Genomic DNA, 26,534 nt, shown 5'->3' on the forward strand with positions numbered 1-26,534 from the left:
CGAGTTAGTCATCCTCTAATGCATACACACATACATAGCATGCTCTGTCTGCATTTTAATATACGAATATATGCAGCTATATGCTTATATAGAAGCTGCCACTTGACTGCGTTTGTAGGTTAAACCGCGGTGCTTGCAAGATTCCAACAAATTTTCTTATTATATTGTCTGGCATTATTTCACTTTCTGCAGCTGCATTAACCTTTTTTGTGCTATTTTGTCGTTATCTTGATCATTATTATATACATATTTTTAAAATATTTCGGCTCGAAAAAAATCTCAATAGAGTAAGAGTCATGTAAGCGTGTTTTGAAAAAGAAAAAAATCCTTTACAGGCAGTGGCGTAGACAACTCCGTGACGTAGGGGTATTGATTATAATCATAAGGGTTGCAGTATCTACGCTTGCTGTTAACTAGTTACTTTTCTTTGAAAGTGGTCCCCACTAGTCTTTTGTTATGTATTTATATTCATTTAAGTTGAAAGAAATCAAACTAATCACAATGTTTAAATAAGGTTAGATTATTTAATGATATTAAATGATATGGAATTTTTGCTAGGTCTATGTATAGGTTATATATTTACTTTTCGGTAGACAAAAGCCTTGGGGGGGGGGGGGGTCGAGTGACTGGTGAGTATTCCCAAATAATTTTCTTTTGAAAAGTGCAGCTTTTGCTGCTTTTTTTGCTTTTCATTTCCAATCCAATCTCCAACTAGCCAACTTCACAGACTTGAATAGGTGTAAAGCATTGAAATAACCAAAAATGATTGTGGGTGAAATAGTTTCAGATATATCACTACATTCGTCGGAATTTTTTTTTTTTTTCATCTACGTATACACAGGTGTGCGTACACTAGCATACAATATACATATGTACACAGTGGAATGCTTCCCTCGCCGTCAGCCATCGTTCAACATATTAATTAAAATGAAAGTCATCACTTTAGCTACCGATATATCTGATGATGCCGAATGATGCTGATGTCGCCAATGCCGATGATGAAGCTCTGGCGGATTGGTGGGCGGCGTTTGTCGCCCACACAGCATATCACCATTTCCACTAACACTTCCGAGGATAATATGAAGAATTCCTTTTTTTAAATTTTTTGTGTATATTTTTTTTGATATTTTTTTTTGCATTTTTGTTATGGCTTCACTTTACTCGCCGGGGAGTTGCTGCTGCATTAAATTGCAACAAATGTAATTGCGATACACACACACACACAATATATACATCGCTGCACATACATAAATAAATATATGCAGGCGAGGATGCCAGAGTGGCAGGTTGAGCGGCGGCTGGATAGTTGCACGGCTGGCTGCGTGGTGTGGCATGAATATTTTGCGCTCGCTCATCTGCCGTCAACACGCCGCTATGCAATACATTTTATGAAGCACACAAATGCAAATACATAACGTTCTTATGACGGCTGGCATTACTTAATGTGGAAGAAAGTGTATCTGTGTGCGCGCCAAGCGATTTTGCGGAAGTGTGAAAAATGTTGATACGAACTTAAGTGGAGAGTAGTTCAACCTTTTTTGCTAACACATATCTACTTATATGTAGATATGTAAACATGTGCTCATACGTACACACACGTATACTAACAAATACATATATGCAGTCAATTAGTAATGAGTTGAAATGAAAATTATTTACAGATCTTAAGTGTGCGGATTGGCATGAAAAAAAGCATATAAATATGCATATATTTATTTTGAGAGGATTTTGGAGACAAGAAAATCTTCATCCTTGGTGAACACATCTACTAAACTCTTATATTTATGATATTTGATTTCAAATTGTAATATATCGTTAAAAAGCGATTTTTGAAAACTATAAAACTTTATGAAACCCCACCTCCTCACGTAGCTCCTTAGCCTACTAAATTCTAATAACTAATTTTTTACCCGTCGGTAATTTTTTCCAGTCGGAGTGTAAAACAAAAATTAATAAACGGAAAAGTAAAAGCGATTTGAAATTTCTAATTTAATCGGACTAAATACTGATGATGATTTATGTCTAATCCAGTAATCAAGCATCAAGTAGAATTAGGATCGCTGTGGACGTATGTTATTTTTTAAACTCAACCCGAAAAGGCTGCCGGTCTACCTAACATACTCGTTTGCCATGGCGTATGAGTTATCTATCAAGATAACCATTTACTGGTAATTCTATCAACTGTCATTCGACTCACCACAGTCTTTCGAAAGACAAAAGCCTCGTAAGATAATATATCAAAAAATTACAAGAAAATTAAATTAAAAAAAAATATAAAATTTAATCAAAATAAGATAACAAAAAAATTTAAAAATTTAATCACAACAAAATAGAAATACGAAAACAAAATAAATTTATATAACTTAAATTACATATAACAAAACATATGTTTCTTTTTAAATAAATGAAATCTAACAATTAAAAGAAAAAATACGTTCCTAAAAAATAAATGGAATTACAAAAAAAAACATGGCAAGCTAAAATTAAAACACAAAAAAGTAAATAATCAAGAAAAAAATGAATAATTATAAGTTTCCAAAAATCAAATGGAATGAAAAATATTTCTAATTTTTAAACAATGAAATCTAAAAATTTAAAATAGAAAGAAAAAGAATACCAATAAGCAAATAAAACTATTTTCTAAAATTAAACGAAAATAAAAAAGAAATTTGTTTCTTTTTAAAACTATAAAATCCAAAACTTAAGAAAAAATTAAAAATACGTTCCCCTAAATTAAATTAAATTAAAAAATATATTGACCTTTTTAAAAGAATATACGTATGTAATCTTAAAATTAAAAGGAAATAAAACAAAAACACCAATTTCTAATGTTTCTAAAAATTTAACGAAATAGATAATATTATTATTTTTTTAATAAAATCTAAAATTTTATTAAAAACAAAATTAAGACAAGTTTATAAAACTTGAATAAAAAAAAAAAATACTTTAATTTTTAAAACAAAATCTACAAAATTAAAAGAAAATAATTTGAAAAAAATATTGATTGAGAATAAGAAAAAAATACGTTCCTAAAAATTAAATTAAATAAAAATAAAAAATAAAAAATTTCACTATTGCTATTGAGCATTGTACCACGATTATGTTATTTAGGAAAAATGGAAAAAGCAATAAAGTCTAAGCGGTTGTTAAAAGTCCTACACTGAAGATGCCACAACGCCGAAACCGGTTTGTCTGCAAACCAAGCTTGACAAGAGATGACGGAAATTCGTTTCAAAATAAATCTTTCAATTATTTTGCCTACTATCTTTCAATAGTTTCGCAAAAGACTTTCAAATATCTTAGGCAGAATTACCTGTTAATTCGGTGGAAAAACTTGAAAAATTTGAGGCGCTGTAACTTTTTAGTTTATTCATGTTTGTTACGTTTTAAAGGAAACAAATGCATCGCTTGATGTTAGTAGAATTTAGTTACTCTAAGTCGATGGAGTATAAGAAAAATACATGGCTTTTTATACCTTTCTTATCACCCTTATTTTTCAGTATATTTTATTATTGGAGACTGCATGAAAATTATGACCATATAATCAAATAATCGCATAACCATTACGGCGTAAAAATCTGCGGCAGTTTTACTTTATTCCGCTCATTCCCACTGTTCGACGTAAATAATGCAGGTGTTCTTTTTTTTTTACTTTTTCTGATGTAAAGTCGCAGTAAATACTCACCGAGTTTCTATAATAAAGTGCGTCACTGGTGCATTTCGTGGATGCTGCGAATGCGCCCAAGAAAGATTCACAGAACGCGATGTGAAACTTATTAAGAGTGGGCGCTCAGGAGGATCGGGAACATCTGTAAAATATAGAAACAAAAGGCAGAGTATTAATTACGACTTTTCAAAAAAATTATAGCAGTAGTAGTATATTTATTTGATCATTTAAATTTGTATAATAATAACAATAATATTATACAAACAAAATAAAGAAGAAGTTATGACAATAACATTATGTGTTGTGTTTCAAGCTAACCGCTAACTAATTAAAAACAATAACATTGCAAGCTATGAAAATTCATTTATAATCAGGTCCTTAATTTTAATGCTATCCATATTTAACACAATTTTTGAATCACATCCATTTAATGCAGCAACCACTTTAGCAATATTCGGAGTTTCATTATCAAGGAAACGAGTCCTAATATTACTAAAATAAATCTTACGGTACGTCCATATTGCACGCTGGGCAAACTTAAGAGGATACATTCTTATAAGCTCTGGCACTGAGGTTCAGAGGACCTCTCGCGGAAATTAAGCTGACAGGATGGGCACTGTATTCGTTGCTGAAATATGTATATTTTATCTAAAGGGATCAGATGTTGGTATAAAATATTCGTTGTTGATTTTTTTGCTTAGGCTCTCTGAGAGCGAGAATGTGAAAAAAGTAATATATAAACTTATATAAGATTGTTAAGCTGGGTCGGCGAAAAATATTTTTAACCAACACAGACACATGATAAAACCGTAGGTAAAAATTGCCCAGCTTTCCCAACACTTTCATTTGAAAAGGTGGTTTTTATAACTATGTATCCCCTTACCTGCATGTCGCTCATACACGTTTGACAATCACATAAACATATATGAAAAAAACTGTCGACTAAATTCAAATCAAATCTATATGAATAGTCATTTTGCACACATGAACATGTCAACACAACCCAATTTGCCAAACGACTTCGTAGCAACGTCGTTTCCGAATCGTTGTGGTGAACAATTTCTTCGCCGGAGATGTTCACTAACGACTCGCTGGCGAACTCGCCATCGGATGAAAAGCACAAATCGCCGGCGGGCCGCAAAAACGATGCCTAAAAGAGACGCATAAAAAAAGCTTCAGGCAAAAGAAAGACTTGTTAACCTATTTTACGTCGAAGAAAGATGCGTAAACTTATTTTGGCGGTCAACCGTGTGTGCGAGTGTAAAAGTATGCAAATTCTCCAAAGAGTTTTTACTGAGGTGATGCCGAAGTGGCAATCTATGTATAGGTATAAATCTACGCTAACGCGTCTTTCTGCGTCGAAGTTTTTCTTCGCCGCCTTTTTTTGTCAAATTTTTGTACGCGTATTTTTTCGCCATCAAAACGATGGCGCGCCTTTATTCGTGTCTAGTGACGATATATAGTAGATATGTATATAAATATAGGGTGCGCCAAATATTAACTGCCAATGTTAAACACGAAATTCTAAAATTTCAGCACGTTTATTGATTGCGCCCAAATTTTTTGCGAGTTGCAGATAACGATGATTCAATCTTCCCCATATTTAACTTTAGGTTTTTCTAATAAAACTGGAGTACATACTAAATTTCATCGAAATCGGGTGAAAATTAATGTCTCCGCCCACAAGAGTGGAGGGCGTGGCAACTAGCTAATTTTTACCAGATTTCATAATTCTCTATTCATCAAGTTTTAGAAAATGGGCGCGCGTTAACTATTCTTTCCACATCCATGATATATATATATACACTCAAGAAAAATCACAAGAAATATTTTGGATTAGGTCGCTTTGATCAACTTTTAACTATTATTATTAAATTTTGTGTAGTATTTTATAAGATCAACTCACCATGCACCAGCAGATCTACTATCGCCTCCGGTATGTGACGATCATTGACTAAGCAAAAGTACTCTGCCGTATCGGTGGCGATGGCTGGATTAAACTGCAACCCAAAATTATCCGAGAGCAGTTGTATCTGGAAAGAGAAATCCAAAATGAGATATGTAGGTTTCTTTTTCATTTTAAACAATTAAAGGTAACCAAAAATTTGTGATCCTTGTCTTTGATTGAAATTTGTAATGAGCTTCAAAAATTTGCTCCCCTTTTGACTGCACTCTACTTAAATTCGCTTCCTTCAAGCAAATGTATTTTTGACTCCTTTAAGGGACCAGTTTAAATTATTAAAAATTTTCTTTAGTTTAGTAAAAATTGTGTGTAATACTAAAACAAAAAACAAGCCAAACACGCAAAAATTCATAAAAGTTTCAAGTGCTGCACATAAACTATGTAACACTTATGAACGCCCACCGAGCAAAGTTGCCGTTCTAATTTCCTAAAGTGAAAGAATGTCAGAAAGTAAGCAAAAAACCGGCAGCACCAGCAGTGCGTTTCTAACTGCACAAGTTCGAAAACTTTGCATTGCCTTTGAAATTAATTAATTAATGTCAAGTAATTTTTCATGCATTCCCCCACTCACTATGCCATGTGTGTAAGCGTGTGCGCATGTGTGCTAGAGTTTGCCTGCGCGCGACTACGATAATAATTTCATGCAACTACTCGCAAAGCCACAATTGCACTTTTTGCCGACGTAGGCGCCGCCGCGCCGACTGCTCTTATCCTTAATTATGCAGCCGAGCACACTTTGCCAAGTAGCAAATTTAATGTGAAAACCAAAGCCAAAGCCAGAGCCAGAGCCAGAACCAGAACCAGAGCCAGGGCTAGAGCCATAACCAAAGCGCCAAAGTAGGCAACCAAATCAAAAGCTGGCAAACAAGTAAATTGCAGCGGGAAAATGATAAGGATTGTCGAGTTTCGCAAACTTGCAAGCAAACTGTACGCGTTTCTTTTTTTTTTTTTGCTGTTCTGTAAATGAGAAAAATATGAGTGCTTATATTTGCCAGCTGCACCACGCTAGTTATGCGCCTTCCTTTAGTTGGCTATTGAAACGGCATTTGTCGTACGGCCTTGAATGCGGAAAGCAGGCAAGTAGCATTTTAAGTTATTTATGTAAGGCTGTTTGTGAGTTTGTGAAAATCTGTGTTTGTCACTTGCAGGAATTCGTAAACTCAAAAAGTTTACCGGAAAGAGTGAGTAAAATACTTTGAAAAAATAAACTATTTGAGGCTGCCTTGAAAGTGGCATGGCATGCCTTCGCTGCATGACTTGGTTGCACGCCTCGCTTGCTAACTAGCTGACTAGACTGCCTGCTTGACTGGGCTTGGCCAGCTCGCTCAATGTTTGACAGAATGGTTGAGGCTATCTCGTTGCTTACAAGCTACCTGCATACAGACAGTGCTGGACAATTTTAAGAGCCATTCGAAGGCGTCGAGTGTGGAGCTGTGGGTGGAGAAAATGCAATGGCAGCCGAAGCGTAATTTAGAAATTATGTGGCGGGCGTATTCTCAACTCGCTATCTTAGTGCGCTATTACACACATACATACCTATATACATATGTATATTAGGGTGGAGCGAAAAAAAAAAGTTCGATTTCGAAACTCTAATAGTGCGAAATAGTTGCGTAACAAGATCATCAGTTCTGGCAAAGATCGTTCAAAAGAATTTTGTTATTCTAGCACAAAAGTCTTGGACTCTCTCATTCACTTCGCGTGGTGTAAAGCTATTTTGAGAGAAATCCATTGGTATATCACTTAGCTCGCGTCCAACAGTCGCAATGGCGGAGTGGGTAAAGCACAGGCCAACAATAGAGAGATCCGAATTCGAGTCTTTGCAGAGCGTTTTTTTTCTCTTTTTTAATCAACATTTTTTTAACTTAATTTTACAGAGTTTTAATTAAATTTAATTTTAAGAAACGTGTTTTAAGTAATTTTTCTTTTCTAATGGTTTTTCTTTATTTAATTGTTTTTAAGGGTTTAGTTGTTATTGTTTAAAAAATAATTTCTAAATTTCATTTAATTTTTAGGAACTTATTTTATTTTTGCTTTTTTAAATTTAATTTTTTTAGTGTTTTAGTTTTTTAGTTTTTCAGTTTTTTTTTTTTGAATTTTTGGATTTTACTGTGTGAAAAAGAAAATCAATTTTTTTACTTCATTTATTTTACTTATTTTAGCTTTTTATAGTTTTTTGTTTTTTATAATTTAATTTGCTATTCTTCTTTTATTAATTTCATTTTCTTTTTAACCGACTTCAGAGGGAATATTTTTTTTATATTTTTTTCATGTACGTTACAGTATAACCTTGGACCACGTTAACAGATTTCTATAATTCTTTCTATTTATAGGAAAAGTGGTACCTCAGAGGTGGTCTCATACTAATTAGGTTTAGATCCGATCATTAGATTGTGTATATTGTATTGAGCGTTGAAAGCCATAATACCTAGAAGGCTTGGTGCGGATTTCTACTTACTTTTAATGTTTCGAAAAATCTCTCAAATTGTGGTTCTTTAATACATTTTTTTGTAAATTCGCTAGCTTTTGAGTATGCAGTTTTTAGCCCATAAAAATTGCCTTTCTTTTTTGTTCGACCTCTTTTTTATATACCCTAATGTATATATGCCATTGCATGCACCAATGCATGTGTCATGTGTGCCTTAGCGCGACTTAAGCTTACTGCCGGATGCGCATATGAGTGCGCTAGTTAACGTCGAGTAGAAAGCTGTTAGCGTAATTGATGGCAGAAATCCGCCGGTGAAGCAACCAGCCATGTATGTACTCTCGTTGTTCTGGCATACTTATGTTTTGCGCTTTTTTGCCTACTTTCGGCATTACTTTAAGTATGGCATATGTACATACATACGTATGTGTGTAAGTACGCTCGCGTATAGCTTGCTCTACAGACGTGCTCTCTACTTGCAACGGAAATGTGCTTGTATTTGTATCCTTCCACAATTTTAATGCTCATCATTACAGAAAATGGTTTAAAAGTTTCGGCCACATTATTACCTTGGCTTATTTTCATTGTTGCACAAAGTCGCTCCCGTGCCACCTACTGCCTTGCGCTTTCTCACAAACCAGCTTCTTGCCTCTTTACTAACTACTAGTAGCTTGAACAGTTTTAAAAGTGCACTGGGGAATCGCACTAGCTACATAGTTATTGGCGTGTCTTGGCAGCTACTCTCAGTGCCATTGCATTTAATTTTTTTACACACACATACACGTATGTGTATGTATAATTTAGTAATATTTGGTTTGCATGTACTGTGGCAAGAATGTGTTAAATAGCATGCTGGGACACTTAAAAATTTAACCAGAGTAGTCAAAGTGGGCTATGCTCCACCACAATTGCAGGGATAGATTGCAAGCCCGGTGGCTGCTTAGGCCACTTTCTAAGTTCTCTCTGTCGTTTTGAGCTACATACTTATGCATACTGTAACTCCCTTACCAGCTGTACTGCGCCGCTGTTCGCTTTAAAAACTTTGAACTTTTGAGTCATTTCGATTATTTTACACCAGCAGCAGCAATGGCAACTTTGCCTATAACATTTGCTACTACCATGCTCGTCGTCTTTTGAACTTATGTACATACATACCCACCATACACATTTTACATGCAAGCGCATCTTCTCACCTTGCTTTCTCTTTTCCTACCGTCCTTCCGTCTGTCTGCACTTCCCTACGTGCATGCTCTAGGCGGATCGCTTTCTTTTTCGACCTCTAGGGAAGCTATTAACTTTTGTTTTATGGACTAAACTAATGATTTGTGTACATGGCGTTGGTGAGTTGCCGCATGCCGACACGGCGCCTGAATTGCTGTCAACAGCTTAGCTTGTGAGCAGCGGCAGCAGGAGCTTAGATCAGGAAGAGTCGGCTGGTGTAAGGTGTTGCCTTAATGCTATTTTACAAAGTTACTAGGTAAACTTACAGCTGGTATTAGTTGATAGCCTAGAATGAGGTATGTATATCCACAGCGCACTTGATTTAGTGCCATAAGTGGGAATCACACATGTGTGAAACTATTTATGTATGTACATATGTTAGCATGTGGTTAAGAGATTTTGCAGTTGTGTGGTGACTGTAGATATGATATGAAAAAATGTTTGTAAATTTCCTACTCACACTTGAAAATACATTTAATTAAATAATTAATGATGATGCCAGCATTTGTCTAACGAGAAAGGAAGCCTCGACATCGAAGAGCTGTTATCGCCAACCGATTCCCATACCTGCTATTAAACCGATGAAATTATGCCAGTAGCGGAAAGAATGCATAATTATAAGCGCACCACTCATTAACTAGTTTTAACAATACATTTTTTTCCCTACATAATTTAAGTTATTTTTTACGAAAATATAGCTTATTATTTAAAAAAAATCCCATTTGAATCCAAGTCAAATACTTTGTGCAATATTTAAAAAAAAATTCAACAAGCTTTCGTAAAAGCTTCAAGCTTTTCAATTCGACTTCATAGAAAGATCTTGAGTAATTAATTTTGTAGCCCATTTAATTTTAGTTCAATGAATTGCAAAATAAGTAAATTGGACTTAGCAAAGATTTTTGGATTTTATTTTATTTTATCTTTTCAAAATGCCGCCTCAAATGGGTTATATATCTTGAAAAGGAAATATTTTAGAGATAAATTTGTTAAAGCATCAAACTGTTGATTTTTTTAAGTTTTAATTTGGACAGGCGGAAAACAGCGTTTGTATAAATAAAATTTGGCATAAATTCTATTCTTTGGAAGCCTAAGTAAGAGTCCCTAAAATTTACAGAAAAATCTAAATTGCGTTCGCGACTTCAATTAGGCGATTTCATATGAAACGACTCATACTCGTAAAATGGCCGCCCTAGGGATCGATATTACCGTTAGATAATTTTTTAGCCTGAGTAAACGAAAAAGGTAGGTACTGGCCACAACTGAAGAAAATGCTAAAAGTCCAAATGTATGTATTATATTTGTACTCGAACTTCTCACTTCACGTAGTACTTTGTGGCTACAATAATATCAATCTGACGTAAGTTAATACCTCAATTTAGCTTAAGGAATGCAAAAATCTTATAAATTTTACTACAATATATAAAAATATAGAAAGGTAAAATAAAAAATTTTAAAACCTAATACGCATTCATTCACACAAAGCTGCAGGAAAAATAGGGCATAGCCAAAACAATTTTACTTTAAAAATTTAATAACATTTTACTGAACGCAATTTGCAGCATGTATGTTTGTACGTATGCAGTAAAATTGCAAACATTTAGCTACATATGTAAGCAAGTAAATTTCTAAATAAAAAATCCTAATTATTTTTTTGTTTACCACTTTCAATTGTATTTTTTTTTAAACACAATGGCTTTGGTATGCTTGCCCTATATAGGTATGCAGTTAAACAATTATGTGTTTTTTGTTTTTGTTTATCAAAGTGTGCTAACAATTGCAAGCCTGAATTTTTAGATATATTACATACTCTACATACAGTGCTAAGGCAGCATTTAAGTGAAATATTTGGCTCCTAAAGGCATATGAAAATCGTTATTTAAAAAAAAATTGTTCATTTCTAATGTTTGCTTAATAACACAAGCCTGTGTATTTATGTACATTAGACCGTACCGCCGTAGAAGCTAATACAAAATAAAAGAGTTCACTGTACGCTTCAGAGTTTAAAATTCTTTTGCAAGGTAGTTTGGATTTTTTGTCTGAGAATGTGTTCTGGCATTTCCTCAGCTTACTGAAGCGACAGACATTTGTTTCTGAAAGATTCATTTAGCTGAGGTGATTGCGAAGGGAGCAATGTCCCAGTAAGAGTTTTTAGGTCTTCGCTGCCTAAGTTGAAAAGATTTTTTTTGTGAAGCTTCTTTCGAAGGGCTTCTTTTAGTGCCGCGGTGGCCGCCCCCCTTTTTCTATTAAACTAGAAAAGGAGGGTATTCCAACCAAGACGCTGAGTGCATCAGCATGGCAGGTCTTCATCGCCCGTCTAATGCCAATGTAAATCATTCGGGGTGCAATTTATTTAGTTTTGTGCTTGCAGTCCTTTGTGTAGCCTTGGTCCACCATGCTAAGGATGCATTGATAGAACCCATTTATTTATTATTGGGCCTATACATACCCTTGCTCATCAAGGCACCATCTATTGCCTTATAAATATGATGTGTTATCAAAAGCTTCCGAAATGTCAATAAAGGCACAAAAGGCTATATTTTTAGACTACAAAACTTTCTCAATTTTTAAGGTGGGGCTATGAATGGCAGTCTCAATGGATTTGCCTGGCAAATTAGTTCTTGTTCAGAGGCTGTTCCCTTAGGTTGACTTCTCTGATATAAAAGATTAGCGCTTACACATATCGTCACAGAGGTGTACGGCGAACTTTTTTTCCGGTACAATCTAATGTACATACATACAAGTTGTGAGCTACATATGTATCCACGTAAGTTTGGTTGCATATCTGCTGGCTTATCAACAATTCAGGAATTTTTCCTTAGAAACTTAAAACCTGAATAACATTTCTGGTAAACAAAAATCGAAAAAAAATCATGTAATGAAATTACAAACGAATGTGCATACAATTTTTAAAAATCGTTCTCATATTTGTTAAAATTGGAGAATTTAGCTTAAGACACGAATTTTAAAAGCGCATCTGCGTGTTTGCTTTTGAGGAGCTTAATAGATGGTGTGCATAAATCCGCTTAGAACCTCTTTGTGTTGTGCATTAGTGTGTTTTCATGAATAATTGGTTTTTTGCTTACCTATGTATGTATTTCGAAAGACAAAAATTCGCATGTATGTATGTATGTACATAGTGTGTATGTATAAGAAATTTTAGGATTATTTCCAAGAAAAAAATTTACGCTAGTTGATATCTATTGCTTACTATTCTGCATATGTGTGGGAAAAATATCGATAATTTCTATGAATATATTGAAAACTCTCCACAGTCGCTATGGTGAGTGGTAAGTAATGCATACTATCACTCCGTAGGACATGGGTTCGATCCTTGTTCCGAGCAACATCTTCACCCTTGTGGTCAACTGATTAAGTTAAGTGATATTTTAACCAGTTTTAACTAGTTTTCTTACCGACTATAAACGTGAAATAAAAGTATTTTATCATACCAGTAGAGAGCTGAGACTAAATTTTACCCTAAAATAATATTTTTGTATTTTTTTTTTTATTATTTTTAAGACTTTTAGATTAGACTTTTGTGAGGGTATACCTTAGAATGGAATCCTAGGTACAAATCACATTTTATATACGAATTGTATGAAAACTCATAGAATATTTATCAATACAACAGACACTCAAAATAAAAGCATTCGATTTGTTAACAAATAAATAACGGGTTAATATGTCAAAAGAAGGTAATTTTTATATAAATTCCTTCAAATGCCCATAAGTACATCCATGACAAAATCACTGAAAGGCAGTCTGACGTTTGCAAACAATTAAATTTTAAAGTTCAGAACTGAGTTTAGGTTCCCATTTTCAATCGAAAACTACAACCATTATGAACACATTATTTTTTTTTTTAATTTTTAATTTTTTTATTTTAAATGCTTGCACATGCCAGAAAAAAATCATGGCTCACGAATTGAGACAATGTTTTTAACATGTAATTTTTTTTTATCACGGTTACATCTGAACTTATGTTTCTGTTAAAAATTGTAGTTCTCATGTTTCTGCACACAAGGGTTAATCATGCGTTTTCAAACTCAAAAAGCAGTAGGTACTCACCCTCGGACTGTGTAGATGCTGTATTCGATTTGCAAACTGTGCTATTGTTGTTGTTGAGGTCTTCCAGACTAAAGTATCCACAAGCGAGTGCTCTGACACGCCCGGACATAGAATAGTAACATTCTTTCCAGCTTCAGCGACCACATTGACGTATTCCAAGTTTGTCACATCTGAAAAGAGAAAATTAAAAAAAGCATTGGGTAAAATGATATAGATACGGGTATAATTATTTAAATTTTGTGAAAAATTAGGGCATAAATACATATGTATGAATGTAATAGTTTATTTCCAACAAGTCTTAACTGCAGTTTATGCCTATTGGATAACGGAGATTATAGCTCCTAGCTAGGGAGTAATTACTCCTACAGCGTACAAGGCAACTAAAGTCAAAAAGCAAAAAATAAAATGTAAAATAAGCTTTACCGATCAGCCCATGTTAAAATTTTTGGAACTTACCTCAGCTCTTAATAGGAGCTAAGCTTCTGATGGAAAAATTAAAAAGCTAATTGAATTAAAAAGTTTTGAAGCAGTAAAGGTTAAGCTACATAATATTTCTTGTTTCAATATTAAATATTTCATTACAGGAAATTTTAACATGTGTAGATTAGATTACGGTGGTCGTTCCTAGTGGGGACACAAGTGGATATTATAGAGGCTATGCGTATTGATATCACCTGATTTTAAATGGGAGCCACTACTCAATCGAAGAAACGCGGCGAGTGTATGACGAAGTTAGGTCACAAGAATTATCCAGAGTTGGCTGTAGATGGGAGGAAGGGTGGAATAAAGTAAATTGTTAAAGTGATGCCAACGACAGAAACGATCAACTGTGATTTTTGTTGTAATGGGGTGTATTCCGATCAGCAATTGATGGTCGAGAATGATTTACATCAGCCGCTCTTAGCCCATTGATATCGTTTTAAAGGAAAAGTTTCTTATCAGCAATACTAAGGCGGTCGGGCATCTATATGAGTCTAACTGGAAAATATTCGGATGTAGTTAGGAGGAGGGTTAAGTACTGACTGACCTATTTTGAGCTGCCTTACTGCCAGAGTAAGTACTTATTTACTTAGTTAATTATTGATTATTGAAAGGCAGATACCTCTGCTAAAAAAAAACACCGCATTAGTAAAGCCATGCTAGTAACGATACCTTCCTATTTAGGAATAGCCCAGAGTATTTGACACAACGAACGATGGCCTAAAAACAGAAAGCTCTGCTTTTCATCAGATGGGCGACCGTCTGCTTTTAAGGAGTCTTTGCGGGCTTGATCTCTCTAGAGTGCCTCTGCATGTAGAACTGAAAGCTTAGATAAATTCAACCAAGAAGTCTACGTAAGCTACCGAGCTCTGTTTTGATGCGACAGGCAGGGCGAGATGCACATTTCGGCTGCGCAAATTCATGTTCGTATCTTTACAATATGTACTACATATGTACATAAGGGCGGTCAATTTGTATGGGAGATTTTTTCTTGCCATGAGCGTATAACACAGAGCATTCTTCATGTGATTCTGAGAAAATTTGCCAAAGAAACTATGGGTCCTAAATCTCTTTAAAGTTTGCTAAATTGCCAAAATAGGTTTCTTAGCTTTTTGCTGTAGTGTCGCAAAGAAGTGCTTAAATTTTGCAAAAAAATATGCTTTAAGAGGTTTTCTGTTATGTATGTAGAATCCATTCCTGCACTTCCCTTTTTTTTAAAACTTCCACCAGAAGGCAACAGTGACAAGTGAGGGCAAACTTTGAACTGATTTAGGACTCGTAGTTTCTTTGACAAATTTGCTCAGAATTACACGTAGAATCCTCCTAAGCCATACGCGTGTAGTAAATAAAAATGGAGCTGCCCTAGAATACATACTTATGATTCGAAAAGAAGCGATGCGAGTGAAGTTAAGGAGTAGCAAAAGACAGTGGAGCCTTTCTCCGATTCCATTTAAATGCGTAGATCTCAGCTCATTACACTGCACGGCAAATCCAACTTTTTTTCTGGGTATTGGACCAAACCAATTTTTTTTTTAAGATTGAGTCATAGGTAAAAAACTTATATATAAGTTTTTTTTTGTGCAAACTTATATTGCAGGTGTTGTAAGGGGAAAAAGTTCAGGTCTTCAATATATTTAATTCCTTATATTTCAAACACTTTTGAACTGATTAAAAAAAAAAGAAATATATCATTGTAAAGGTGATTAAACCCCCTTTCTTTCGATATACATATTGGTATATAAAAATTTGAGAAAAACAATAATAAAAATATATTAAACAAAAAAATTACTAACCAATTTTTTAATTTTTAAAAGGTTGGCATCGTTGTAAAGGCGATTAAATCGCCTTCCTTCTGAAATGCATATTTGTATACTTCGTATATAGAGATTGGTGGAGAAAATCACTTAAAAGGAAAAAATACCAATTTTTTCCAAAGAGTTACAAGTTTTTTTAGCTAAAATTTTATGCACCCTCGCACGTGGTAAAACGTCATTAAAACCGCTGCTAAATTTTCCATGAAAATTTATATACTTACATATTTGTATACTCAATAATTGCACGCGCAACTCCAAAACCAGCAACAAATGCCATCCACCTACACGCCGATACCTAACTGCCGCTGCTATGAAAACTCGAACGAAATTAATGCTCATACAATACCTGTCATCAGGTGATTGCCGAAATGCGCGTTGAATTCATTCAGCTTTCATTGTGGAATTTGCCAAATTTTGCGCTGTTGCCTAATATTTTTTTGTTTTTTTATTTTATTTTGTTTCACGTAAATTTTTGGGAATTTGCCACACGAATTTCAGCAACATTTTGGCCACATTTCACAACGAAATTCAAAATTCGAAAGCCAAAGCATTTTGCATATTATTAACTAAATAACCAAATGTGCTACCAAAACTAACTGACTACGCATTGTCCTTGATGTAGTTATTGTGCTGATGTCGCTTTTGCCGCCTGGTGCTTGGTGCCTGCCGCCTGCCGCCTGCTATCTGCTGACTGCGGTTGAGTTCCATGTAATTTATGGCTTCGTACGAAAAATGCTGAAACTGCCAAATGCCAGTTGTGGTAGCTGGGTGCGTTGTCTCGCAGCGTGACAGCTGGAATGCCACCCATCTGCAAAGGTGTGCCGTACCGAAATGGCGTTGACGCGGAGGGGGAGTTCGCCGTTGATTTGCTTTTGGCTGTGCGATTTTGTAAATTTTATGAATCGTGCAATCTGATGAGTGGCCGAGTTTAATTTCCTGATCATTTTTTCAATTTAAAATCTTCACGCAACGCCGTCAGTGCCCCTGCTCGTTGCTGTGTTCACAGTGATGAGCTTTCCGATTGATATTTTTTTACATGTCCATGGTGGTTGCGCTGCGTCGATATGCCGAAATTGGAATGTCTAGCGCTTTGTCATTGCGGCCAGCATAATTTTGAAACTCGAATTTCCAAAAACACATCTCAGTACGCACATCTGTTCATGATAATGTGTCACTTGTCATATGTTCATTATCGCTGCTCAAACGCGACACACCGCCACTCCCGCACCGGATCAATCACCCGCCCCCCCTCCCACCACTATGTGGCGGCCGTGCAACATTCGAACCACAAACATTTCGCCAGAGCTTTCACTGTGATATTACCAAAAGTTTATTTTAGCAGCCCATTTTTGGTGTAAAGTTAGTTGCTTCTGCCATTCACCAACGCCAATATGTGCGTTGTTGTGGGTATTTGAAGTTGATTGTCGCTGTCGTTGGGCTCATTGGTTCATTTGATATAATTTTGTTGCTTTTTTTTTGCTAATTTTTTTGCTACCCTTTCTGCTTTTTCTAATTACTCATCGCAGTTTTGCGCGTCAATTTTATACTCATTAGTGCCGAATCGCTGTGCATAGGATATTGCAGTTACAATTTTTTTGTGTAGTTGAGTGTTTTGGGAATTTTGCGAATTCAGTTTGTGATAAGCGTTTATTTTCGCGAAATAAATTTGGAATATTTCAGGTGGATATACATACATACATACATAGGCATTTACATACGTAATTTAAATACATTTACGGATAGCGAAAATTTTTGGCTGCGATTATGCTTCCCGTCATATTTTCTCTAAAAAAATATGTACTACACTCCCAAGCCTAGTGTAGTGTCCACACACTCCAGAAATGGGTCAGAGCAAATATAATGCAATTTGGTAGCCGGGTAAAAATGAACACGAATCACACAATTTTTTTCTGAAGCACCTTCTCTCATGATGCTTAGTTTCCTAATGCATTACATGTCTTTCAAACCATCGACTCGAAAGAGGTTTCACTTATTTGGCTAGCACCTCTTTGGGACAAGCGCCTTTTTGATGCCGACCCCTAGCAAAGTTTCTGCGGCTAAGTCCAGTAGCGAACCCTGCCAATTTAAGTTGAAGTTACGAAAATGCTTGTCAAAACTCGCTTTTCGTTATTGAGGCTTCCTCTCTCCCCGCAGTCATCAGAAACTTTTAGATATGAAACTTCTAAATCGAGAAGAATTAAACAAGAGGTCCCACAGATGGCGTTCCGTCCCCGATATCTCGAAGCTTCCTTAGCCACCGAAAGCAGTTTGCCTGATCTCATAGGCTGGCGACTGTTCGATATTGGCTTCGATAAATGGAATTGATGAATTCTGCTCGAAAGTAACCGGCTACTTCCCGGTGAAATCAACGGCACTGGGTCTAAGGAGTTCAAGCATCAATTAGGTATCCACGTCGATGGCACGTCAGCTCAAAAATTCCTGGGCGTTACCTTTAATAGCTCGCCGAACTGCTTCGCGCAATCAACCGCAATTGTCAACAAAGTTCAAATCCGCAACAATGGCCTCAAGTCGCTCGCCGGCCACACCTGGGACAAAGAGAAAGTGATGTTGCTTGCAACATGAATGGCAACTAGTCCGCCGGTTCTGAATTGGCCTGCACCTATTTCGTTGCAGCGAACTAGCTGGCAGCGGCGGGCGAAGCTATAAACTTGCCAAAACGCCACTCGGTATAGTGACAGAATGGATTCTGATGTCGCCAGAAAATCACAGCGAGGCCCAAATGCTCCCACTAAGGGGGTACAACATCATGCTCAACAGGCAGTTTTTTGTTGCATGATATAAACCCGAGCACAGGAACAGTAATTTCCTTAAGGAGAAGCAGCCACCTAGCACGTAAGAAGGCATATTTTTGAAAACAAGAATACGATAGAGATATACTTCAGACAACCACTGTACGCATGTTAGCATGTATTCTGGGCCACCCCAGGTCGACCTTGACGACAGTGATTTGTGGACAAACCGTTTTAGACGGGTCTAATTAGCTCCGTTACAAAAACAGCGGAAATAATACTTTTACCATAACAGCATATAACAGCTGCAACCACTACCAGCAGAAATAGTAGGAAGATACCCCCAGCTACGGTAAATCCGAAGGTGCTAAACTAACTACAACGATATAGAAAAGCATTTTTTGACCTCGTTACCTGTGATCGCAATGCTATCTTGGTGACCGAACGTGTTGTGACCTGCGGGAGTAAATAGCATCTGTTGAGTTTGACTGACCCCACTAAGATCGATCTACCGATTCGTAAATTCACGTCGTCAATCAGTTTAGCGATAAGGGAGGATGAGATCGCGAAGAAGGGTTTCGTGAAAATAAAACTATTGGCAATTTCGACCCTACCGGGGCAGAAAGCGCCATCCATCGGTAGAGGACGACCTAGTTCCGTTGGCTGAGAAGGCTAAGAGCCACGAAGCCTAGACTCGATTCTCGGCTGAAATAGTAAAAATCGCAAGATCCTAGGCATCATTCACGAAAGTAATTTTGAATTTCTAATCTGCAATGCCAAAAGTAAAACTACATATGAAGCGAGAAAAAGCCAACGCTGCAGCGCGCTGGTTGAAGAGGAACGTAAAGCTGGTCAATAGTAGATGTATGGAGCTGTACAAGGCTAACATCGATAAAATAGAAGAAGTTTCTTCAGAACCTCATTTGGATTTTCCAAGCCCTAGATATGTCGACGAGACAACGGGTGCGTGTTTGGACTTTGGCCAAATCATCGCACGAAGCAGAAACCTTGTGGGTGTTCCAAGAGTTTAGCACTCGTAACTCGATAACATTTTCCTTGGTAAAAAGGAGGAGTTATCAGTTCGTCGGAATATTGTTTTTTTTTTATGTATGCTACCGAATAGCTTTGAACCACGTCAACCGATTTCGATAATTTTTTTTTGCATTGGAAGTGTCTCAGGGGTGGTCCCATACTAATCTGGCGTTTCTAAGGCGACAAGCTTGCCACAATCGTTAATTTTTCGCCCCTAATTATTTCGCTTATCATAAAGATAGAAGAAACTCAGTTGCATATGTTTTGCTGTAAGACACTGCCATTGCTATTCGAAAAATCTTTTCTCATGGCTGCTTGAATTTCCAAAAATTAATGCCATATTAAAATTTTTTGTATAAAACAATTTTTGTTTGTTTCCCAAATCAATAAAAAGATGAAAATTCTTGTAAAAATACCTCAAATTTGGGGGCTATTACAAAAATATAAGTGCTAAATTTAGCCTCAAAAATGCTTACATGGTCACACTGTTCAATGTCATGCCAACTAGTAACTCCCAACGACCCGTTTTTCAATAGTAGATATTTTTAATTCAAATATACACCTGCCATCAGCCGGTGTAAATACTTCTAGCCTCAAAAAGAAACAGCAATCAGGATCGAAAAATGCGGTGGTACACACTGTATGCAGAGTTGCAAACTTGCCGTCAGTTTCAACCGCGCGCTAATTAGTGCGCACTGGCACACATCGCAATGTCAGAGAAAGCCATGCACAGCTACATGGGACACAAAAATAAATTTAGCTTCATGTGTATTTTATTTAAATTCCACTTTTCATAATGTTTTTGTTTTTGTTGTGACGAAAAGTGAATCGCACAAGCGCCACCGAAACCACATCAAAACGAATAGGTGTACGAATACGAGCAAACCGGTTGCAGGATGCAGGATGAAGGTTGCCGAATTGGCGGTGCTTTTGGTCGGATGTCTGCCTGCATCGACGGCACGGTAAATCGAGCTTTTTGACTGCCACTTTAACTTTAGCTTTAGCTAAAATCAAAATGGAAATCTGCGAGAAAAAACGCTTTGAGCTGAAAATTGCTAGTATTACAGAATTGTGCGCGCGCACGCGTTTATGCATCGCTTATTCTCGGTGTATGTTAGTGGTGCAGTAACAGCCTCATCAGCCTCCAGGCAGGCTACTAATGCTACTAAATACTTTGTTACTATTTTCGCTACCATCTCTACTACTAATTACTTTCACATTATGCAGGCTATTTCGTTTTAATTACAAGAAAAGTGGGCAGCTAGCAAAAGGCAGCGGTGTAGTTTGGTGAAAACAACAAGTGCCACAACGTAAAGCGAAAGGCAGCTAATGGCAGGGAGGTGGTCGATAAGTGTGGTGCAGCTGCCTCCCTCCACCTCCCAGCAATCTCTTTAGCGCGTGCAACCAAACGTTAAGTGTTTGGCTGGTAAAAGGCTTTGATGTAAACTCTCCTCAATTCAGAATGCCTGCTTCGTCAAGTAGAAAACACCAAAAATATTGCACGGTGTCCCGCAAATGTGATAGTGAGAGCAGGGAGGCAACACTTTTGCTGTGACGAATATGGATATACAGACGCACATTTGTACACTTTATGGCCAAATCAGAAATTAAAGGTAATAGCAGGGATTTTGACGTAAGAGTGCGCCGAAGCAAGTGAGCACTATCGCTGCTTATTTGATTTTTTTCTTTTGCTTTGCGAAAAAGCTTTAAAGCATGTCTGAAAAAAGTCTACTTATGTGATGTGTGTATAGTAGGGCATTCAATCCGGGGATATCGGACACTTTGCCATGTCCCGAAATCTCGCGATTACAGCTCCGAGATTCCGAGCTTTTTACGGAATAAAAGAGATGTTGAAAACGAAAAAATTAACTCATTTGACAGGAAAAACGAGATATACAGAACACCAAAACTTTGATTCAAAGTGAACTTGAGCCATTTGCACTCGGATGCGAATTTCAGAACCTGCCTGAATAACTGTACTTGTTCAAACATTTTGTACAAGAACTGTGCAATAACGAAAAATCTGGTAGCAATTGAAAGCACAACAAGATTTTACAGTGTGGAAGGGTTGTTTCTATTTTTATTTGGTTGGCGTTTTATGGAAAATAATTTCTGCAGATATTAGTGAGGGGTTTTACAATTAATATAGATATTTAAGAATACTATATATTTATTTAGACATTCAATTACGGACACTTTTACTAAGGTGCATTATGCTTCCTGTAAGACCAAAAAGGGTGACAAGGAATCTGTGCGGTTTAATATATGCCAACCTACTGTCTGATGCAAAAGTTTTGATAAAGTCGAAATCCCGGAAAATACCGGGATACCGGGATTAGCATTTTTGCATCCCGAATTCCCGGAAATGTTAAAATGGAAGAGCAATCGCGTTCAAAGATTCCGTTGGATAATTAACTCCTTCATCTGTTTCCACAACTGTATATTTATGTATGTTATTTCCTCACGCAGGCAATGGCAAACCTCCGAGTGTTTTTCTGCCATGAAAAACTGCTTCTCATAAAAATACAATCGCTGTTCGGAGTCGGCGTAAAACTGTAGGTCCCTCCGCTTTGTGTGACAACATCAAGGCGCACGCCACAATTCGGAGGAGAAGCTCGGCCAAACACTAACATATGTGTAAGCGCCAATCTATTATATTATTATTATTTCCTCACTTTGAATGCTGGCTTGAATAGCATTATTGAGTTAAAAGACATCCTAATTCTTCGAGGTACGAATAACTTGTTCACTCATCGTGATTCCTATAATTAATTTGAATATTAAGAAGCGTTCGATGAGCTCTTCTTTCGATGTTACTAAGTTAGAAAATTTATGAGGCAATGAAATTCATCCTGATCTCTCATCGACTCCCAATAGCCAGTAATTGTCCGAGAATACCTCGGCTGATAGATCATTCTGTAGCTGGACTCACATATTCGTAGTCAACTCCATCGCTCATCGCTCGATCTCTGTCTGTAGTACTCAACGTCGTCGTAACTATGTATAATTGCAGATATGAGATGCTGATGAATAAATATAAATATATCTGCAGAGTCAAGTAAAATAAAATAGCACCCTTCTGAAAGAAAGGAAATGTGTATTGAAAGCAGTTGAAATAAAAAGGCTTGAGTGGCTGTTACTCAAGAAATTTGTGTGCAAAATGGTCCTGAAAATGTTCGGAACTAGTCCCATACTAGCCTCTTAATAATCGCGAGAAAGTCCCGAACTAACCACAAGCTAGTTCCGAACTAGTACCGAAATGAGAGGAGTGGGAGAGAGATTAGCGAGAAGGCAGATGAAGCGGTAGCGCAAGATGTGGCTCTTTTGCAATTTATTTATTGGGGAACTTTACTGGAGGAGTCATCCTCTAGCTGCTGGCCACCATGAATCCATGGATTCTTGTTTGGCTTGTAAGCCGTAGCTTACTACCGAGCTCCAAAGATTACTGCGGCATGGGAGTGTGGGAGTTATGTTTACATATATATATTAGACTGCATCAGTCCCCACACACAAAAAAGTCGGTACTGTGTTTCCATTGAAATTATAAAATCTATTATATTCTAAAGAAAAATAATAAGATTTACGTGAGCTGAACCGATTCGAAAATACCTACGAAAAAGATATTTTTGATAAAAATCCCCTAAATGACAAAACGGTTAAGACTTAAAAAAATTTACATAAAAATATTTAAAAATATATAAAAAAGAAAGATGAAAGAAAATATTTTTAAATATTTTTATGCCGATTTTGTAAGCTTTATCTGTTTTGTCATTCGAGGGTTTTTTTCAAAAAGTTCTTTCAGAAACTATTTTTATTCATAAAAAACTCCATTTTTGGAAGTATTTTCAAATCGGACCAGCTCACGTAAATCTTAATATTTTTCCGAAATGTTTTGGTGGACGTCTTCAAATATAATAGATTTTTTTATCCCGGCGGAAAAACCGCAATTTTTTTTAGTGATGCAGTGTAATGTATGTATGTACGCTGTCATTGCTATCCCAGCTTGTCTTTTCATACTCTCTTCGGTTTTTTTCGAATACAATCGCTGTTTTTTTCGCTTTCACAAGTAAACATGTAGTTGCTGTGCTCGCTAAAGAAGTCAACGCCTCGGGCAGTTATGCGGAGGCAGCAGAGTTAAGCGCAAAGGAGTGGCAAGGTATGTAGTTAGCGAAAGCAAAAACAAAATCCTCAAAATACAACACACAGAAAAAAAACGATAGTCGCGTACAACATTTTTGGCTGGTAAAATGAAAATGAGTTTACCATCAAAACCGCCATGCATGCACCGACACACTTTTACCAACTAAAAATTCTTTAAATAAAAACCAACGCACACATACATATGTACATACACACCGATGCAGTTTTGTTCCGTATATTATTGTTTTTCCTGTGGTCGCCCCTTTCTCACAACTTGTTTTTTTATTTTGTTAAGTTTTTTCTTTTTTGCCTGTCAACATTTTCTTTTGTTTTTTTTACTTTCTTGCTGGCTTGCTTGTTTACTCGCCTCATGTTGCATGCTGCACGATGCTGTTGCACTCGCCCATTTTCATGGATTTCGTAAGTGTGTGCAGCATGCTTAAGCGCTACGTATCCTTGTAAGAGCAGTAAGTGTGTGCATGTGTGTGTGTTCTTGAGGTTGTAAATGTAATTAAATCTCCATTAAATAATGTTTACGTGCCCCACATTACAGCTGCAGTGCACTCAAACAAGCGCAAGCACAAATGTATGTGCATACATATCTACTCGTTCACTTACTTGCAACTTGGCCATTTACAAGCCATAATGCCTGTACGCGTACTGAGGTGTGTGTGTTTGCGCGTTGATGTTCGCCTGTGTTTGTGCACACATTGTACATTTGTAGGCTCACTTTGCTAGGGCGCTCATTAAGGAGCAACGCTTTAAGCCAAGCGAACAATAAAAAGGCTTGACAAAATTAAAAAATACCTGCAGCGTACTGTAATTTGCGATGATTTTGCGTAAATTCGACTTGAGGTAATTTTCAGTTTAATTTTCCAGAAATTTAACTGTCACTCAACAGTGGGCATGATATATAGTGTACAGAGAAAAATATGACTCTTAGAAAAAAGACGATTGTCTCTATAAAAGGTTTATATAGAAATTTATTTTGAAGTTGAAGTGCGTACAATTGCTCAAATTTCAAATTAGTTAAAATAAGACGAAAAAAATCATTTCAAAATTACACCAATACAAATTCATATGAGGAAGAAGGTAAAGTTGAGTATGTATAAGAAGAAAGGGATGAAGGCAAAGATTAAAATAAAAGTTTGCAAACTTATATAAGGATACTAGCGTGGGTCGAAACTAACAAAACTATTTCTTAGCTTACTTCGATTCTACTCAAAAAAAGGTCCATATACCAAATTATGTAGGACTAAAACTTTCGAAGATACATAATTGCAATTTTAGTAAAAAAAAATGTATTCATCAATGTATTTATTAAATTTTATTTTTTGAGCACATAGAAGTCCCTCAAACTTGGCGAGATATTGACCAAAAATTGTCATCTTTCACACAGATTAGTTTTAGAGCATAATGAACCATATTTTTGCTATTACCAATCAAAATTCCAAAAGAAGAAGATAAGAATGAAAACATAAACATAAAGATAAAAAAGTTAGAGACAAAGGTAGAGACAAAGGTAGAGATAGAGAAAGTGACAGAGATGACGATAGAGACAAAGAAAGATGCCACTTAGGAACGAGATATGTTATATTATGTTATGTGTTCTTGTATTATGATATGTTATATTATACTATGCTCTGTTATTATATGTAATGTTGTCTTATTATGTGTAATGTTATGTTATAGTATGATATGTTTTATTATGTTATGCTATGTTGTATTAAGCTGTGCTCTATTTTTAAACAAATTTCACCTGAATCCAACTCAACTCACTGGAAATCACCTCAACTCCCCTCATATCACCTCGATTATCCTCACATCTACTCTTTTTAGGTCACCTCAACTCACCTTAACTCACCTCAGCCGAATTCCCCTCATTTCACCTCAACTCAATTCACTTCGCCTTACTTCCACTCACCTCAAATCAAAAATTTATCCACCTAATGTTATCAGATCAACTCACTTTACCTTACCTCCACTCACATCACTTCAGCTCAACTTAAACTAACTAACCAATGGGGTAAGCCAAAGGTAATGGTGACAGTAATGGTTATGGTAAAGGTAATGCCAATTGACATACTGATAGCAAGAGGAGCAGCTAGTACTAAAATCCAAAAGGGGATTGACTTATTTTACACGCAGCTATTACAAGCTTCTGGCCATTTTACAAGACTTGAAACTTCACTATCGGGTTAATACGATAGGTGGCACAGGTGTCGAGATATTAAAAAAAAAAAGGAATTTATAGACTGATTTGGTTCATATTTAGAACGTATGTTAACTACATGCAATGACTACAAGGAATGACTCCATAACGACGATAGGTGGCGCACGACTCGAAATATTTGGTAAACCATACTAATGGTCCGATTTCGTTCATATTTATAAAGCTTGCTTTACACATATTTGTTTTTACTATTAATATATTTTTGATAAAAAATAAATATCCAATTATGCTAAACTAGCACAATTAATTTTTTAGAATAATGGTATATATATATATTTTCTTTAATCTATTAATATAGTAATATTCGTAATTCTTACGAAAAATTTGATAATTCTTTGAAAGCTCCACTATGATTATTTTTCGGGCTCTCTGTTCTTATATTTTACGCAAAATAGTAAAATTTTTCAAAAGGTGGCAGCCATCTTAAGATATGTCCCATTTATATTACTATTTTTTTTTACGTCGCTCTCTTATTTCTGTATTAATGGAATTTTCTTTGTCATAAGCTATACTTTATATATGTAAATACTAGTATTTACTGGTTACAACCAAAAATTAAGTTATTGTAGTGTTTTGGTGAATCCAACCAATTACAAACATTTTATGTACTATCTGGCTTTTTTCGCATTTGTCAGAAAGATTTTCATACCATTATCTAAAAATCATGACAAACGACGTCAAAGAACGTAATTACTCTGATTTAAAAAAAGTAGAACGTGCTGTAAATTCGTAAGTAATTAT

General features: G+C 36.0%; 1 protein-coding gene across 1 annotated transcript; it reads right to left on the reverse strand.

Moving 5' to 3' along the window:
- Positions 1 to 3,685: 3,685 nt before the first annotated feature.
- Positions 3,686 to 24,278, reverse strand: LOC118752546 (the record flags this gene model as incomplete). The annotated part of the gene is made up of 4 exons (XM_036487452.1): positions 24,179 to 24,278; positions 13,345 to 13,514; positions 5,574 to 5,700; positions 3,686 to 3,809 (listed from the first exon to the last, which is right to left on the reverse strand). Coding segments are annotated over exons 1-4 (521 nt in total), but the record flags the coding sequence as incomplete, so codon positions are not given.
- Between the last annotated feature and the right edge of the window lie 2,256 nt (positions 24,279 to 26,534).

This window comes from Rhagoletis pomonella, unplaced genomic scaffold, assembly GCF_013731165.1.
Source record: "Rhagoletis pomonella isolate Grant_MI unplaced genomic scaffold, Rhpom_1.0 Rhpom_scaffold_01638, whole genome shotgun sequence".
In the NCBI taxonomy this organism is placed as follows: Eukaryota; Metazoa; Arthropoda; class Insecta; order Diptera; family Tephritidae; genus Rhagoletis; species Rhagoletis pomonella.